At 49.2% G+C, this 19,015-nt stretch overlaps 1 protein-coding gene across 4 annotated transcripts in view; it reads left to right on the top strand.

Annotated features, from left to right (window-relative positions):
* PSD2 (pleckstrin and Sec7 domain containing 2) overlaps window positions 1–18,552 on the top strand; it is a 78,903-nt gene extending 60,351 nt beyond the window's left edge. For all 4 annotated transcript variants that reach the window (XM_055719033.1, XM_055719031.1, XM_055719032.1 and 1 more), the window contains 7 exons: window positions 698–741; window positions 4,267–4,457; window positions 5,656–5,726; window positions 12,564–12,721; window positions 13,795–13,939; window positions 15,038–15,181; window positions 16,791–18,552. In XM_055719033.1, coding sequence (XP_055575008.1) covers window positions 698–741; window positions 4,267–4,457; window positions 5,656–5,726; window positions 12,564–12,721; window positions 13,795–13,939; window positions 15,038–15,181; window positions 16,791–16,997 — 960 coding nt within the window. In that variant the 3' untranslated portion in view covers window positions 16,998–18,552. The remainder of the gene's footprint in view (window positions 1–697; window positions 742–4,266; window positions 4,458–5,655; window positions 5,727–12,563; window positions 12,722–13,794; window positions 13,940–15,037; window positions 15,182–16,790) is intronic.
* Window positions 18,553–19,015: the final 463 nt, after the last annotated feature.

Below are 19,015 nucleotides of genomic sequence, written 5' to 3'. Positions count from 1 at the left end.
CATATCGTTTAGCAGCACCACAGTGGTCCGCACCTGCTGTAGGTCCAGCAGCCTGACCTGGATTTTTCTGTATGGAAGGAGGTTCAAATGACCAGTGTTACGTCACGGGGGTCATGTCATGCTTTAGATGATACCCCCGTCTTCCAGCAGACCTCACCCCTCCCCTCAGTATGATCAGGGCCACCTCCACATTCTGCTTTCCTAGCCCATTCCTGCTTCTTTCCCAGTGCCCCAAGGAAGCCTCTGGAATTTTGCACAGGAGGAACTGGAAAAGCTGATCCCCAAGATCATTCATCCCTCTCCTGCTTCTCAGGGCAGCATTCAATCCTCCACTGTCACTTTCCCCTAGTCAAGACATTGGAGGTATCTTGGCATACCCCGCAGTCTTCTACCATCTTTGTCTAGACCAGGATTCACTCAGGACTAGGCACAACACCAAGAATTACAAATTTCATATACAGGCTTCTGAGCAACCCCTCAGCTGTTTATGTGTTCAGTCCAATACCTGGTGTAGCACATAGACAAAAAAGGGTCCAGCAGGACAGCAGTTGTCCTGCTTATGGTGAATACTTCCCCAGGACAGTTCAGCAAGGAAGGTATCTCTCCAAGAGCACAGATAGGGTGTGGAGGAGATGGTCTCCGCAACCCATACATGTCTTCCATGAGAGACACAGCTAATTCCATGTTCTTGTTTCAGACACTATATAACTCCATCAAGAATGAGAAGCTGGAGTGGGCCATGTAAGTATATGTTAAGCATTTGAGAGGTAGTGTGTCTTTCAAAGTAGCTGACAGGTCTTGAGTCCTGTTTGTAGCCCCAGAAGCTCCCAGAATATTTCCTGCCAAACCCTTAAGCACTGAAGTCCCTCCTGTAGGCAAGCTGGGTTTACTTATGGCTTAGACACAAGAGCAAACTGGGAGGTTGGTGGCAGTCTGTGGACACAGGTTCCACAGGCATGTCTAAAGGAAGGGAATGCCGTCTTTGTTTGCTATTAAACATCTATAAAATACTGGTCCCTGTCCAGGTGTTTCAGAGGTCTTTGCATAAGGAGCTGATGATCTGGGGTTATTTTGGCCATTGAGACTTTCCATCTCTTCCACATAGTTTCTTCTGGAAATAGTATCAGAATCACTTAGGCAGGAAGGGACCTTGCGAGATCTCCAGCCCAGCTTCCTCCTCAAAGTGTGGTCAGCATTGAATTCAGACCAGGGTGCTCAGGTTGTTGTTCAGTTTGATCCTGAAAACCTGCAAGGATAGAGAACCCACAGCCCCTCTGGATCGATGAACCAGTGCTTAATTATTCTGAGACTGACATTTTTTTTCTTACCCATTTGAAACTGCTGTTGTTTTGACTTATGGCCACTGTCTCTTGTCCTCCTGCCATGCACCATACTGAAGAGCCTGGCTTTGTCCCCTGGATAACCTCCTCACACATATTGGAAGGCTGCCATGAGGTTCCCCAAAGCCATCTCTTCTCTGGGTTGAACAAGTCCAGTCCCTTCTTATATTGCAAGCGCTCCAGCCCTCAGGCATCTTGGCAGCCTCTGCTGAACTCTCTCCACCTTGCTGATGCCCTTTCCTGTACGGGGCACCCAGTACTGTTTGCTGTATCAAGACATAATGTAGTGAGTGCAGAGCAGAGAAGGATGGTCACTTCTCCCAGCCTCCTCGCTGTGCCGCTGTTACACAGCCTGGGATGCGCTTGGTCTCTGTTTCTGCCAGGACACACAGGCTGGCTCCTCTTCAACCTCGTCTTCACCAGGAGCCCCAGGGCCTTTTCTGCAGAGCTGCTCCTCAGCCGGGCAGCCCGGCCGCCCCCCCGCAGCCCCCCCAGCCTAGTGCGGCACTGGGGTAAAGCTCTGCCCCTCCGAGCGCTGGCCCTGCACCTCTCACTTGCATGTCATCCACAAACTCAACGTGAAGTGCACTCTGTCTCCTCCTCCAGATCATTTGTTAACCCCGAAACAAGTCTGGGGACAGCTGGCTTCCATGACAAGTTGATACAGCACCTTCCTCAGTCCTCCTCCTGCTGTGCCACCCACCGCCTGCCCTGAGCACAGGGCCCTCAGGGAGGGGTGTGCTGTTCTCCCCAGCCCCAGCCCCAGCGCCCCCCCACCGCTGCCATGGGAAAGCCCGTGACAGACCCCAGGGCCCATCTCTCCTCTCTGCCCCTTCTTAGCCTCAGACCTGTCTTGTCTCCAGAGGGTCATGGGACTGAGCAGAACCTTCTGGGCCATTAGTTCCGTCACCTGCTCTTCTCCTCATGTTGTCCTAGCCAGAAATGTGTCTGGAGACAGTTTGACCCTTCCTTCCTCCCCAGCTATCCGTGTCAAGCTTTGCAGAGCAGCAGCCTCCATTGCCAGCCGTGCCCCCACGGCAGCAGTGCTTGCTGCGGGCTGGTCTCTCCTTTGGCAGGGATGCAGCCAGCCAGTGGCCCTGGCAGGGCAGTGGTTTCCTAGCAGGTCACGTAGCATCAGTTTCACTTTAAAAATAATCTTGCGCGGCCGCTGTGGGAGAGGAGAGCAGCCACGCCAGCCCTGCAGCCGAGGCCGGGTTGGCGGGGCGGTAGTCGTGAGAGGGAGCTCTGTGGCTCGGCAGAAGGTGCCGGTGGGATGGTTTATGTAAGAGTTCAGCAGAAGTGCATCTGCTGGCTGGGTGCGGGCAGTGGTTACACAATGCCTGCCAGTGCACACTCCCTGGCTCGGGCACAGCCAAGGGATGCCAGCACCCCCGCATCCTGTGGCAGCGGTGTGGTTCCAGTCGGCAGCATCTAGCCCTGCATCAGCCCTTCTCCACCCAGCCTGCTGGTATCCTTGCACCTCCTCATTCACCTCATGCCAGCCTGGGACCTGCTGTGCTGCAGGCTGTCCTGCTTGTTGGCAGAGGGACAAGCTGCAAGGAGGGGCTGCTCTGCCATGGGACAGATGCTCCCAGACGTGGGGTACCTGGTTCTCTTTCAGAAGGCACCAAGTGGTGCTGAGTCGTAACCATGCACAGGCAAGACCCTGTTCTCCCTGCTTGCCTCTGCCTTCTGCCCTTGTCCATCCTGGGGACTGAAGTGCCCTTGCTCACAAAGCCCAGTTGGACAGGCAGGTGGACAACCATCATCCCAGCAGCAAGCAGGAGCTCAGAGGAGTCCCTCCAGTACAGCTCAGAGAACTGAGCCCCACTAACTTCCCACCCAGGCATAGTGTCTGGTCTCTGCCTGAGCCCCAGGACTCCTGTGGGTGCTGAGGGCTGAGAAATCATCCTTCTCCTCCAAGAGGTGTCTAATACTTTGGCCATCTACTTGCTTCAGGAGAGGAAGTGTGGCATTTTACTGTACACGTCCCAGCTGGTGGATCATTCCTGGGTCACTCCTCAGCTGAGGTTTGGTCCCAGTCTAATCTGCAGCCTAAGGTGACCACTCATACCATTTAGACGTTAGCACATATCACACAGGGCAGAAATTCCCTGTTTGCTCTCTCCCTCCTTAGTGTCCCAGGGACACTGGGAAATGTAACTTCCCATACAGGGTGTAGTTCCTATGTGCCAGAGTAGATTTTACACCAAACAGGAAGAGGCAGGCTTGGTGGAATCATCGGATGCTTCCCTAAGTTGCTCAGCCCTCTCTGTCCAGGCCCAGGAGATCTGTGGGGAGAAGCAGTTTTTATGGAAATGAGCAGCATTTCTCACTCTCTGCTGGCCCATCCTGAGGACACAAATGGGGAGCTGATGTGTAACCTGTTCCAGGGTTTGTGATTTTTTGATCAAGTGGCCTATTTCCCTAATGTCTGAAGAGCTTTTGTTCCTCAGAGATGCAGAGGATATTCTTCAAGCTCGTTTAGTATCTACTAACTATCTCCCCAGGGACTGCCTCTCAGGGAGTGAGACACCCCGGTGGTACCTGGTCTTCAGCAAAAGACATCATTAAGCTCTGATTTTAGGGTACAGAATTGGAGACTCACCCTGTGAGATGCTTGTAGTCCTCAGCAGTGGTGTGCCTGCAGTTTCATGGTGTTCAGGTACCCACTCCCTTACCTGTTTTGAGTGACCTTGCAGTGGGACCACTGGGACAGTTACCTGTCACCTGTGCTCCTCCCAGCTATGTCCAGATCACCGCCACTGGCACACTCTGTGTGTTACAGTCCCTGCATCTCCTTTCATTTTCTTTCTCTCACTAGTCTCCTAATAAGTAACTCTCTTTAGAACCAAAGCAGATAGGGCACACTGTGACCCAACCCACGTGTCCTCCACTCAATCTCTTCTCTGACTTTGTTTCCAAGTGATGAGGACGAGTTGAGGAAATCACTCTCCGAGCTGGTAGATGACAAATTTGGAGCCAGTGCGAAGAAAATGACAAGGATTGTTGACAGCAGCAACCCCTTCCTGGACATCCCCCAAGCACTGAACGCAGTCACCTACAAGCACGGTGTCCTCACGCGTAAAACCCATGCAGACATGGATGGGAAGAGAAGTACGTGTTAATGGGGTAGGAGGAGGTGTGCCCCAGGTGGTCCCAGAGCTTTGCCCTAGCCACCTTCCTGGCTCTCCTGCTGAAGGCGTTTCCCCACTGCTTCCCAGGGAACACAAGAGAGATTCCCAGATCCCCGAGTGCCAGGACACAGGGAAAGGAGGGTGTTGTGAGGTATTTGTAGACATGAATGTTTTCAGGAGGCCTCAGTCTTCCCTTCTCACTGCCAAGGAACCTAACAGTGCCTGTCCCACACAGATAGATCTGGTCTTCCATCCTGTGCATGGGCATAATCCTGACTTCCACACTCTGAGCAGTGGGGTGAGGCTGGTTCCACAGCAGCTGTCCACCCCAGCCCTGACCTTGGGGACAGTCTGGTCCTCAAAGCTTTGTTCCTGTCCATATGCTGCCATGTGCTGGACACAGCTGCCATATGCTGGCTGGGCAACAGGATGCCTCATAGCTCTGCTGCCAGCATATGGGATTACAGGAATGGTAAAGGAAAATGTATCTGGGAACTGTTAATGAGCAGAGATTAATGAAACTTTGGATAACCCCTTTTGCTAATTGATACAATTGGCCCAGTCACTGCAACCAATTAAAAGTCTTGAGTAGAGATTACCACCAAAGGCCTTGTTTGCTTCCAGCACTTTCTTAATAGCCCATGCCTGGAGGATCGGCTGTCTTGTGGTGATGCAGATGGCTCCCCCCTCACCTCCCACCCCTCTCCAGCTTCCAGCAAGCTCTTTGTCCCCGAGTCCATCAAGATGGCTAGTGGTAATGCTCCCTTCTAAGTGGAACAGAAGCTGCCTTATCCAGGGTATGTCTGCCTAACTCATCTGAAGCAAAGGAGCTCAGGAAATGTCTCTGCTCCTCAAGCATTTAGTCCAAGGAAAATGAAACGGGTTTGGAGGAGCAGAGACTTTCTGCACATGTCCACTGGTACCCCTATACCAGCTCTTCTTTGGTTTTGACCTGCCTGTGTTCCTGTTGGGAGGCTGCATCTCCCAGCCTGTGTCTCTCAGACATGTGCCCCTGCAGACAAGCCACTCGTAGGCAATAGCCTGGAGGTGTGTGAGGTCCGAGCATCAGTGCATGCCTGCAGTGGGTCAGAAGAAGGGTTAGTTTTGGCCAGAAATATGAAGGTCAGGCAGCACTGGCAGAAGCAGACATGTATCATTAAATGTTCTTCCTTTTTTAGCTCCCAGAGGAAGAAGAGGTTGGAAGAAATTTTATGCTGTGCTTAAAGGGACTGTCCTTTATTTACAAAAGGTAACTGTGGTGGACTATTCCATTTGCTGTTTCATTCTGTCTCCAAAGCAGTCATGCTCTCCTAAGCAGGAGACCCATAGATGCAAGTAGAGGTGAATCCATGCCCTAATTCATGCATGGACATCTACAGCACTCCTCCAGAGACCAGCATACAGAACTGGAGGATACTGTCAACTTTGGTGGTAGTGGTGGTCATGCTAAGGATGCTATTCATAGCTGGAAAAGAGGACCATACAGGAAGAAGTATGAAAGAGGGAACGCTGAGGCAAGATTTCAACAAAAGTGTTCCAGCAAGTAGGAGCTATTGGGGAGGGTGATTGAACAGATGATATGGAATAGGTGAAATAGGATGTTCGTGAGACATGCAATATGAAGAGGCAGATCATCAGACCAGTCTTATCCTGCCTATTGTTTTATTTGCTGGCATAGTTCTGATTATGAGGAGCTTCATGAATCTGGTATGGACTTAAATGCTTAAAGTTTATCTTCTCCTTCAGGACCTTGTTGTGTCCTTCCATGGGTTGCCAAGTGACACTTTCTGTCTCCGTCTTGGTTTGTTTCATAGTCACCTCTAGTCAGCACAAGTATAGGTCCCAGGTCCTCATGGGAGGCAAAGTCACTACAGAAGAGCTTCCCTGCATGCTGTAGCGTTCAGCTCTCTACCTTTCAGGACACTTGGATGCTAGGAATATTTTCATGGATAGTCTTTTCTGTGGGAAAATCCAAGGAGTCTGGATAGGGGCTCACTTGAATGTCAGCATGAGCCAGCCAGAGATGCCAAACGTCTGTTCATCATGAAACAGCATAACCCACTGAACTAGGTCTGAACTACCTTAGTAGCACATGCTGTGCAGTAACCCATTGAACTCACCTTGCTGGAACAGCACTCCCTGTGGATAGATGTTCCTATGTATTGCAGTATTATCTCCAAAGCAATGACAGTAAACAAACATTGGATTATATAAGAAAGGCAGAAAGATCCTCAGGGCAGCACGGAATTATGACTCAGAGCTCATAGCACACCCCAATGATTCTTGTGTTTTGCCAGATCCTATGGCACATGTCACAAAGCCAACAGAAATCTGGCAGCAGCCGATCGTAACTTACAGTATGGGCTGCTTTTAGCCAAGTGGTATTTTTACAGCCTTACCACTCTTCCCTGCAGCTGAGGGAAGCTGCAGCGTACTGGAGAGCACAGATCTTCTGCAGCCCTCTAAGTGTGGCGTTCTTCAAGTCAGTGGCACTTTTCCTACAACCCAGTCTCTTGTCTCATTATGAGTCTTCACATGGAGTACACCAAAGAGGTACTGATGTTGACCATGGGTGATGCCTAAGGATTTAACTTGTGCAGAGCTACCATCAACATTTTATTTTATGACAGTTTTTCTATGGAAAAAAATATGCAATTTCATCAAAATCCCAGGAACCATTTGGATCCAGATGAATTTTTCACCAAGGACTTCTAGGGCATGTCTCTTGGGGTGCGTCTGTTGTGGGGTATATATTTGGAATTAAATATACTTTCAGAACAGAATTTTCTTCCCGTGCTGGACCAAAATCCAGTTTACTGAAGATGTTCTTGGCTGCTTGGACAGCAGTAGAAGGAGCCATGAAGCCAACACTGAGTGTCATTGCTGCTGATGGCGTTGGGTTTTCTTTGCTGTACAAGTCTAGCAGCAGTAACCATCCAGACTGTTATATTAACATAGTTTTGTTGTGTTAGTACTGGGTGTTTAGAATTCAGAAAAAGAGTGAGAATGAGATTGATGTGGCAATTAGAAGACCAGTGTTCTTATCTAGATGACCTTCATGAACATCTTAACTGAAGGCTTTCTTTATGGCCAAGGACTGAAGAAGCAAAACACCTAAGATTTGGCTAGGTTATGAAAATATCGGATAAATAACACCCATGACTGATGTGTAATTAGCAGGAGGGACTGGAATTGCCAAGGGTGCCCCAAGGAAGTAGCATTTGGAACAACAGCAAAAATTAACCTGAGGAATGTTTGGGCAAAGGATTTGGGCAGAGGGATTTCTTAGATATGAGCTGCTGCCAGACTGTAAATGGTCCTCTTCAGAGGATTTCTTGGGCTGGGCTTGGCTGTAGATAGTGTTTGTCAGGCTGGCAGAGAGAGGACAGAAGGATGAGACCATGAAGACAAAGTCCTCGCCCTGCCACTTCCAAACATTTCCAGCACCGCAACAGAGAGTGGATAAACATTCACCTGCCCTGTTGATTCTTAGTGCAATTTCTTGCCTATGGAATGGTTTGCAGAGCAAGAGAGTTACACAGTGCAGGAAGGAGATGGTGTGCCAGCCTCCCAAGCTCTCAGCGGAAGATGCCTGCACATAAACATAAGGTAGAACCTGGCCTGAACACAGATCACTGGGAAAAGTTTTTCTGATGTGGAGGTAGAGGAGCAAGTACCTGCTTCAAGACCCACCTGATGCCAAGGAGCACAAGTTCAGCCTGTTCCAGTTTTTTGCTCAGACCAAATTGAGTTTCTAGGCTTTAATAGAAAATTCTCATAATTTTAATGGGAAACTTTTCTCAATTTCGTTTTGGGGAGCAAGCTGACTAGAAATAAGAGTAAGAGAGAGAGGGAAGGCGCGCATGCACGTGTGTGTGTGTGAAGGCTTGGGGAGATACATATACAGGAAGGAGGAATGGGCAGATACAGAGAGAGGTGAACATAAGATAGGCAGAAGAGTAGGTGGCTGGGTGGACAAGTAGAAGTCAGTCTGTTAGAAGCAATTCAGGCAGCAGCCATAAACCTGCTGATGTAGAGATGTCACATGTCATTGACTCGCCAGTGTTAATTGCTGGATTAGCGTGTTCTAGCATAGTCTGCTGAAGCAATTTCTTGATCCCCTAAAGGGATGCAGCACATTCTCGAGGAAGAAATGCAGGCTTGGGAGCAGGGCGCACCCCTCCTGCGCTCTAATCTGCACTGGGCACTGATTCACTGCATGGCCTTTGGCAACTTACTTCACCTCTGTGAAATGGGGATAATAACCTTTAATCACCACACACAGAGGGGTGTTGAGAGGAATGATGGAGAGCTATAAAGCATGAGGTGCTTTTATATAGAAGTACTGGAAAAGGTGCAGGTCTTCCCACAGGGTCTGCTCTTGCAGCCCCCAGCTGTGAAGGGGTTCCCAGCACAGCCCCAAGCCATGGGTGCTGTACCATGCAGGCAGGCCCTTGCCATGGTAGTGCTCCTTGGAGCACCAGGTTCATGACCAGACTGAAAAGGGTACAGTTGTTAGTTTTCCCTATTAAATGGTTTGTTCAGGCTGGTAGATGTGAGCCAAAGAAAAGGTAAAGGAGGAAAACCCATGCAAGCCAGAGCATGAGAAATGTCTGTAGCTCCATGTCCATATTCACATTACTGCTCAGGGCTGGTGCTGAGTCCAGAGAAGAGGACAACAGGACACTGGGCTCTCTCACCCTATCGGGGTGCCCTATGAAGGAAGGCAGGCACAAGAGCTGGATGCCTTTTCTTGACAAAACGAGCTTTGAGCTGGAGAGCCCATATTAGTTGTGGATCTCCCACCACCTGCCCACAGGGATGGGCAGTAGGGGAGAGCTGGCATCCGGAGGGTAAGCCAAAGGCACCATGGAGCATTGCCGTGGCAAAAAGGAGCCCCAGGCAAGGGGTTAGTTGTGCATGTTTAAGCAGAGCCTTGGCGCAGACAGGAGAGGCACATGAATGGGGCAGTCTGTCTACACCATCAACATTAACAGCTGAAAATGAATGAAATTAATTGAGAAGGATTCTGAAACAAAGTGTCCACACCTGGGCTCAGTTAATGTGGAAGATATCCCCAAAACAGACCCCAAAATTTGCTGAGCCCCACCATCCTACACCTGGAGAAGCAAGGGGAAAATGAACCATTCAAGGGCTGGGGGCTGAGGGTGATGGTGGTATGGTGTGGCACAGCACACCTTGCCCGTTTACCAGTGGCAAGTACCTGCCTGAACAGTGCAGAACACAGAAGACAAACAATCAACAGCCATGTGATACCAAATTAACCCCTTTGCCAGGAAGCGTATGACAAGATAACACCATGAAAAAGGTGAGCAGTACTATAGCATGGACGAAACATTGCCTGCAGTTCCTCCGAAGATGATACTGCTTGTGTTTTAGTATAAATCAGTTTTTTTGAGATTTAAACCAGAATCTTGTCACTGAAAGCAACTGTGTTACCATTACGGTTTTGGACATATCTCTTCCTCGGCAGCAGTTTATGCACACAAACTTACATCAAAGCTCAGAAAGGGAGTAAGGCAAAATGGAGAGAACCTGCTGGAGGCTTTGGAGCAGAGCTGATGTGCTTTCCTGAAGGGTAGTGGGGTTATTCCCCAGGGGAAGGCTATGTGGTGTGGCCTGCCTGCACTACAGTGTAAGTGCCAGGAACTGTGATAGCTCCAGCCATGTGTGCGGTTTGCAGAGGGGGCCTGCTTAGAGCACACAGAGGTCTCCCAGCATTGGCAGCCGTACGTGTGGTGATTACTGCAGCACAGGCATTAAGAGGAGCTTCCTGGCAGAGCCGGCCAGTGCAAAGTGAGCTTCCAGCACCATGCACTCCTGCAAACACAGCCTGTTTCCACCAGCTGGAAGGCAGAAGGTAGAGAGACAATCTGCTTGATTCAACCTTACGCTGATTTACTGGGCCCAGTGTTAGAAAAAGAAAAAGATTTGGCTTGTCCTTACACCTGCATTGATGCCTGTGAGCCTGAAACTGGTGGAGACAATAGATGGAGATACCATTTGAGGTGAAGATCTGCATTAGTCAAACCAGTTTCTCCTTGCTGCATGCCATTAAGCCTACATGTTTGCACTGCATTTTCAGAAAGCTTGTCTTGAAATAAGAGATCGTGGGCATCACAGCCAGATTTATTCAGATCCAAAGAGCTTCAGCCTTGGAAAACCAGCCAGAATTGGAAGTCTCCCTACAATATATGAGGCCTGAGCAACAGTGTCTTCACCAAGCAACTTTCCAAGTAGGCTAACATGTTAGGTCCCCATAAGTCAAAGCATTTCTTTTTCTTTGTTAAAAGGCGAATACCCCATTCCTTTGGTTATTGAAGTCCCCACTGTGGAAAAGCTGTTTATTCTGCCCTGCAGCACAGCCCATCTGGGTGTTACCCAGAATGCGGTGCCTGTGGCACCGATCCCCTCCTCTGCTGGAAAGCCAGGGCTTTTCTTTGGGGTTCACTCTTAAGAAGGCAGTTGGGTGAGCCAGGAGTCCATGCCAGACATTTCTGGGCTTTGGGCCCCATGGAATTCCTTTGCACAAGACCAGGTGTCACATGCCAGTGAACACAGTATGGCAACCCCTCTCCTGGATGGGATGATTGCTTAAAAAAAGGAAGGAAGGAAAAGCTTCAGAAGCTTATTTCCCATCAGCAGCAAGGGTCTGGGTGAGCCACATCCATGGGCTGGGCAGTGCTGGTCCCTGGTGTTCTGAAGAGCAACAGAAGGGAGACCTTTCAGACCCTACACCAGAGAACAGCCTTACTGACTAGGGTTAGCAACCAGGAGGCTGTAGCATGGCTTTTCCTGAATGGCTGGGTTTATACCACCAGGACACAAGAAGAAAACCCAGGTTTTTGCGAATCTGCAGAACAGACCAAGCTCAAGCTTGAAAGCTAAGGAAGGGCAGGGACATATAGACCACCACTATTGGACAGAGCCATCCCCGTGCTGACAGCCAAGGAGGAGTCAAGGAAAGCAAAACATAAAAGTGGATTAGTCCTGTAGGTTTGAACTGTAATCAGCAGGGCAAGGCAGGCCCTTCCAGGGACACCCTGTCCTGACATGGCCTCTAACATGGCCTGGGGATGGTGGTTTGTTTTAGCCAGGGCCAGGTTTCCTTACATCCACCTACCCATGCATCCATTCATCTGTCCATCCTTCCATCCCACCACCTGGCTGGACCAGCTGTTGAGCTGGCAAGGGAGCAGAGTGAGAGGGACAGTATTGCTTTAAGTGGCCAGGAGCTCAGTCACTGGGAAAGCAAAGGATAAGCATAGGATGCACTGAACTCCTTTCTTTCCTAAAAACTACTGTGCCAAGGTCATCCTTTCAGAATACCATGTTTGGTATTTTCTCTCTGTTTATTAAATATACACATATGTAGTTATTGCTACATTGCCTGCTTGTATGAAATTGTCCTTCAGGGAGAAAGTCAAGCAGGAATACAGGGAATTCTGCTGCAGTTTGCAAGTGCCAGCCTAATGAATTACATGAGAGACCATTCCAGGGGGGCACACTTACTAAAGAGAGACCAAGCATGGTTCAGGTGGGCCACACTCAGTCTGGCCACTGCCCAGCAAGCCCCACACCTGCATGGAGGTGCACTGGCTGCAGGAATGCTGCTGTGCCAGGGCTGCCCGAGACGGTGCAAAGCCTGAGCCCAGATCCGCTGCCACCCGAAGCTGCAGCACCGGGGCAGGCGCTCACTCATACCTGCCATTGACCAGGAGCTGCATCCCGGCTTGTGCTCTGTGCTGTGGGTGAAGATCTGAAGAAACCTGGCCCTGTCTTGTGTCTTCCCCCAAAGCCTCAGGCATGTGCTGTATTAGAGATAACTATTGATAATTATGCTTAAAACTTTCATCTCCTTCTTCACATCTTCTCAGTAAATTTAATGATAGAAGAAGTTGCCAGATGTTAATTATTATTATCAGCTCCTAGCATTTACTGTACAAAGCAGTGCTTTTCCTGGTCTCGGCACTCTGTGATTATAGCACAGAGAGAAAGGCAGGATCATTAAAGTAGCCCACAAATGTTAGTGTTGTCATTATCCAATTAACGTTCCTCTTCTCAGGATGAATATAAACCTGACAAAGACCTCTCTGAAGTGGATCTGAAAAATGCCATCCGTGTGCACCACGCCTTAGCCACAAAAGCCTCTGACTACAGCAAGAAGTCCAACGTGCTCAAGCTGAAGACAGCTGACTGGAGAGTCTTCCTCTTCCAGGCCCCGTAAGTGCCAGCTCTCCATGCAGCACCTGCGCTGGCAGCCTGACCTCCAGCCACTGCCAGCCTCCCTCCAACCTGGCCAGACCAACACACATGTTAGGGGACAAACTGGGGGGGAGGAAGGTTCTGGGCAGGAGGGCTGAGGGTGAGGGCTGTAGGGCTGTGCCAAGGGCTCGGTCATGGGGTCACAGTTTCTACCTGTCACTTGGTAGCTGCGTGTCAGCCCTGGAGGTCCTTTTTCATCTGTCACCGAGGTAGGCTGAGCAGGATGGGCTGGCATTTAAAGGGCTGAGTAGAGGGCTCACTTACTAACTTCTATTGCCAGTCTGGGGAAGGGAGAAAATCTGTATGGTGCATTGAACTAAGGAGCTGGTGGTTCCTCTCAGAGGCTTTTGATGGGGAAACTGTCTAAAGCTCATTGAAGTCTCCCCAGCCAGGTTGTATCTTCTTTCTTCCTTAGTCTATTGCAGAGGAAAGTTGCTGTGCTAGTGTCAGGTGTAGCTGAGTCATCTTCTGTCTGATGGTTTCTTGTGTCCTGCTGAGATAGGCGACATTGTCCGTAAGTTGGGCTGGGGTACTAACGTCAAGCTATGGCTTGACACCCAAATTTGTGCAGTCAAAGCCCACTTGAAGGCTGGGGGGAGCAGTGCCTGAACAGATCTGTTGGAGGACCCTGGGCAGTGTCCCATGAATGACACAGATTAGGGGTCCACCCTGCTCTGTGGGACCTCTGTGATGGTGGCTCTTGCTCTCCAAGGAGCAGGAGATCCTCAGCCCTTGCCACCATGCTACCTCTCCCCAGCTCCTCAGGGAATGCAGTCACCTGGTGAGGAAGGCAGGACTGCCAGGGCTTCAAGAGGCAGACAACAGCCCTGAAATCGTTAGAGCACCATAGGGAAGCCAAGGTAGCCAGTGTTTCCCTCTGCTCACAGCCCAGGATGGCACAGAAATGACTTCAAAGCAAGGCCACTGGTGGCCACCTGAGAGCGGGTGGTTCCAGGGCTGTTCTCAGCCATCTGGTCCTGGGTCAGGAGCATTTACAGACACCCCCTCTCCTCTTCCATCCTCCATGACAGAAGTAAGGAAGAAATGCTCTCCTGGATCCTGCGAATCAACCTTGTTGCTGCCATTTTCTCTGCCCCAGCCTTCCCGGCTGCAATCTGCTCCATGAAGAAGTTCTGCCGCCCGCTCCTGCCTTCATCCATGACCAAGCTGTGCCAGGTAACGTGTGAGAGATGGAGCGATGGAGGGGTGCCTGGGGCTCAGCCAGCCCTGCAGCCCATAGCTCAGCAGCTCGGGCTGAGCCTGTCTGCCGCTGCCCTGGCCCTGCCTGTTGGACACGTTCAGGTGCTCAGGGCAGGAACAGGGCAGTAGGGTGGGCACCTTGGACAGACTATGGCAAATCCCGATGTCTGGTCAGTGCTTCCTTTGCAGTGGTTATAAAGCAGCCCTATGCATACGCCCCTGCCTGAGGGGCTGTTGATTCTGGCTTGTCCATTACTCTTTGCTTATCACATCTTGGCACCTTTCTGTTGCCAGAGTTGCAAAAGTTGGTGCTACTGAGCCCAAAAGATGGCTACATCCTTGGGTTATAACATGGGACTTGGAGGTGGCACATTGTTGTTTCTCAAGCCGAAAAGCCACTGACAAAGGGGGAGTCCGAGTGCCACTTGGCGGGGAAGGTTTCCTGGAAACGGGGGGGGCTGGTGCACCAGAACACAGCTGCCTAAGGCTCAGTTAACCAAGAGCAATGAGCACCTGCCATCCAAAGAGTAGCTGCTGTTTGCACTCTCCAGGGAAAGCCCACCGTGCCTCAGCACCTCCAAAAAATAGGAAACACTGCTGCTGGGCCCCAGCAAAGGGGAGGGCAGTGTGATAAGTCAGGGCAGAGATACAGCTCCTATCTATCTTCTGAAACAAATGTGGCCAGACGTCGCCTTTCTCAGAGCCCAGATGGGGAGGGTACTTTTATCTCAAAAAAGGGCAATCTGAGCAGCTCTGGGGACACTGGTGGCTGTACCTGGCTGTTAAAGGTATTTAAATGTTAAAGAACATTTTGTGTTTATGATGCTAAAGAAGCCCAGGTGCCAGAGAAATCTACTCTTGGCACTTGTAATAGATGAGTTTTGATCTTACTCAAATACCTGTGTTTCAGCTACTCCTTATCAGATGAATCTGCAAACGTACTGCACACTTTTGGCTCCAGCACAATAGCTATGCTTACATCCTTGCAGAGACAGATCCCCACATCAACAGGCAGGCGGTGCACTCGGGTGTTGCACTCCTGCATTTTAATACCTGACACACTTCTCTTGGCAGGAGGAACAGCTGAGGTCTCATGAAAATAAAATGAAGCAGATTGCAGACGAATTAGCAGAGCATAAATTACATCCTGTAGAGAAGAGCCTCAAGTCAAAAGAGGCTGAGGAATACAGGCTCAAGGAACATTACCTAATATTTGAGGTAAAGGAACTTTCATCTTTTCTGTGATAAATGATACCTTGGCTGATTGAGGAGAACTAAGAACTCTGGAGAAGATGCTGTGAGCCTCGGAGAGTGTGAAACAAGAGAGAAAGACTGAAAGGGCTTGCAGGCTGGATGGGTATCTTGGGGCAGCAGCAAGCCTCACTGTTTGACACTGAAGCTAAAAAAAAAAAAGAAACAACAGATATTTCCTCCCCTCTGTGATTTCTAACCAGAGGAGGGGAAAACTGATGAGAGAAAATCTTCCTTTACTGTGCTGAAACTTGACATTTCCTCAGGTCCCAAGTAAGAAAGTGGTTCAGTTCTTGGTGTGCATTGGTCTTTTTCAGCAACAGTAATAAAAAGCTAAGGGAATCCTTAGGAGAATTAATCTTGTTTTGCTGCAACCATTTCTGTAAATAATGATAAAAAAATTAAAAACCATTAAAAAGCATGAAAACCATTACAGTTGGTAACAGACAAAGGATGCATGTAGCTAACTATAAATTCTCTGCAAAGTCTAAGAAGTGTTTAATTGTGGGAGAAACGGGATAATCTGTTGCAGTGAGATTTGAGCAGAAGGTGTGATTTCTGCAACATAGTTGTCAGTGAGAAGGGACAGCTGGAGGCCTCTGGTCCTGCTTCCAGCAGAAGCTCGGATTGCTCCCAGTATTAGCCCCAGCTGAATGTGTCATTTTGTGACTGAGTCTCAGAACTATCTCCAAGGTCAGAAATGTCCCACCTCCTGCATACCACGGCTGCACCACCCTTTCGGGTGACGCCTAGCCTAACTGTCCAAAGCCACAATTTCTGCCTGCTGGTTCCTTGTCTTTGTGTGAACCCTTCAAATAGTTGCTTGCAGCTGCCTCCTGTTTTCCAGACATCTTGTTTTGGATGCCTGCAGAGAAGTCTCCATCTGAGCATTTTCTCTAGGCTGCCTTTTCACGTCTGCAAGAAGTTGGCACTTCCAGAGCTTAATGCATCTCATCTGTCTTGTGAGATGTGCTCTAGAAATGCTTGTTTCTCTATGCTGACAGAGAAGCGAGTATAGGCTGCCTCTGAGACGTTAGGGGAAAGGACAAATATTAGACACGTCTGTAAAAAGAGGCCCCATCTAAGCCTGAAGTAATGGTGTGGGCCAGGCAGAGAGGAGATGCCTCCCTTTATGCTGTGCTCTGTGAGGAGCAATGGGAGCACAGCTCAGCAGTAACAAGTGCATCGCTGGGTGGAGACAACATCAAGAAGTATTTGAATCAGTCAAGAGGCACTCCTAAATCAGGAGGGAGCAGATTTTTGGTCTTGTTTTGCCTCCAGTATCTGCCTTACACAGTCAGAGTGGCAGTCAAGACCTGTAAGAGCAACTGTAAGAATCTTGCATAACCTTCCCCTTGCTCCTCAACCCTTTCAGCAATGGGTCGATCGTCTTTGCAGGCTTTGCATAGACCAAGAACTGTGCTGTGTTTAAACAGTACTTGTTAGTTGTGATTAGTGGGATCCTGACAATATAGGATGGGTTTTGCTGCAGCAGCAGATGGCATTGCCTCTTGCTTTCCATGTATACCGTGGGTTATCCCTGTTCCAAAGCTCTCTGTTCCCTCTTTCCCTGCAGAAGAGCCGCTATGAGACATACATCAACCTGCTGTGCATGAAGATAAAAGTTGGGACCGATGACCTGGAGAGAATTGAAACCAGTTTCTTCAAGGTGGAAGCTGACGACATTGCTTTGCGGAAGACACATTCAAGCCCTTCCTTAAGCCAAGGGCACATGTCCATCAGCTGTAAGGCAGAAAAGGACATTTTAGAGCAGAACACTTAACAAGGAACGCATGCATGGGGGGATGAACCGGCGATGCTTTGCGCTCCTGGACTAGATCAATGAGCACAATTTTACCTAGGAAATTACATGAGCAAAACTGTAGACATGTATGATACAGTGACTGCTCTAGTGAAAGAAATCAAAGAAGCTTTAGTTGACACTCTCTGGCAATGCTCTGGCATTTCAGCATCATAGACACGCCATCTCTTCTTCATCCCTAACAGCACCAGTGGCTTTTCTTTCCCTCCTACCACAAACTGCACAACAAAGGGATATGCTGGTTCTCCAAGGGCCAGGTCGCTCTTTTCTCCTCCACCAGCCCTCTTTCTCCTCCTCCTTCTCTCCCTGGAGTCCCCACTGGTTCATGTCCACAGTTACCGGCAGAGCAGGCAACTCAGACAAGACGATGGTCTGTGGCACCACCAGCGCTCCCAGAGAATGGCACAGAGCAGCAGGGAGCATGTCTCTCCCCTGGAAGGAACACCATTCAGCATGCTGTGATAGGATGGGTGTCATGAGCTAGTCACCGACCAAGCGAGAGGCATCTTCAGCATGGCATGTGGGAAGGTCATCTGCCCACGGCAGAAGAGCCCTCAAGTGCCCTCTGTCACCTTATCCGTTTTATATATATATATATATATACATATGAATATATATAAATAAATATATATATATAAGGAAACTTTAATGTGGGTTTTTAACCTCAGTGTGCAAGTGAAGGCAAGCTGCCTGGGGAAGACACTAGGGACCATGGAGGGTCTGACCAACCCACCAGGATGTTTTTTAAAAAATTCAGTAGCCTATGTATCTTTTCTTTTTTTTTTCCCCTCCTTTTTTACTCAAATGGAAATCCCACCTGGCTTTGCTGTGAAACATCGCTCTCCTGTTCCTGCTTGTTCAGACAAACTGGCCAAGTGGCTGCTTATTTAGCACCCATGGCATCCGCCACTTTGGGTTTGAGGCATAATTGGAGCTGTGCTTCAGATCCAGCTGAACCTTTGTGTGCAGGAGCGATTCCACCTGCCCATCAATGTTGTACTTCCTCCATTTTGCAATGCACATGCTATACTGTTTTAAGCGGGGAATTGTGTTTCTGTTCCTTTCTGCTGTCTGTGGTCCAATGATTTACTGCTGTGCTAGAAGTGATCCCTCTGCATTTCAATGCCACAACTGCCCTTCCATACTTTATTTATTTATTTCGCTGTTTGCTTTGGTCCTTTATCTCAGATTGCTTTTCTTTCCCCTAGGTGCATTCACAGTAATCAAATTCCAGTTTTGAAGGATCTTGTAGCTGCTAATTACAGTCATTTATTGTTTCTATTTTGCAGCATTTTTTTAAACAAACAAGATAAGATTTATTTGGACCTTCAGTGTTTGAGAGCCTATGGACTGCTGTTTTCCATGACAGTTCATGGCACTAAAAACCTCTGCCCAACTTTGTCACCTCTTCTTTTATCTCTGTTTCTTTGTACAGTTTGATAGTTTATTTGAAATGGTGCACTAAGAATCATGTAAAAAAGAATAACAATAAAGCTGAATCTGTTGGTAAAGAGAATTGGTCTGAAGTACAGTTCCACTGTGTGCTGGAATGGTCCCAGACCTAGATGGCCAGGCTGACACAGATCTCCACCAGCACCTGCTAAATGAAAGCCCCGTTCCTATAGACAGACAGCACCAGAAAACCACAGTGCCTTTCCACAGGTGGGCTGCCAGCTCAGCCACCCTGCCGGGTGCCAAAAGCACTGGCCTGCCCGTGCTTTGAATGGATGCCTTGCCCACGGAGCAGGTGTAGACACATGGGCTGCTCTGGGAGCACATACAGGTATCTCTTCCCTCCATCTCATGCTCCCCAGGTCTGTCTGTCCATATGCAGCCTCAAGGTTTATGGAAGAAGATACCAACATCTGCATCGCTGGCTGAAGACATTCCGGGAACTGTTCCCAGAGGAGCCCACAGCAACATTGAGTGCCATGGCTCTTTCTCCAAGGCATCATGTGCTTTGCTGTGTCAGGTACCAC

The sequence above is a fragment of the Falco cherrug genome, chromosome 8 (assembly GCF_023634085.1).
Source record: "Falco cherrug isolate bFalChe1 chromosome 8, bFalChe1.pri, whole genome shotgun sequence".
In the NCBI taxonomy this organism is placed as follows: domain Eukaryota; kingdom Metazoa; phylum Chordata; class Aves; order Falconiformes; family Falconidae; genus Falco; species Falco cherrug.
Note: the sequence above shows the minus strand (reverse complement) of the source record. Positions and strands in the feature narration are given on the sequence as shown.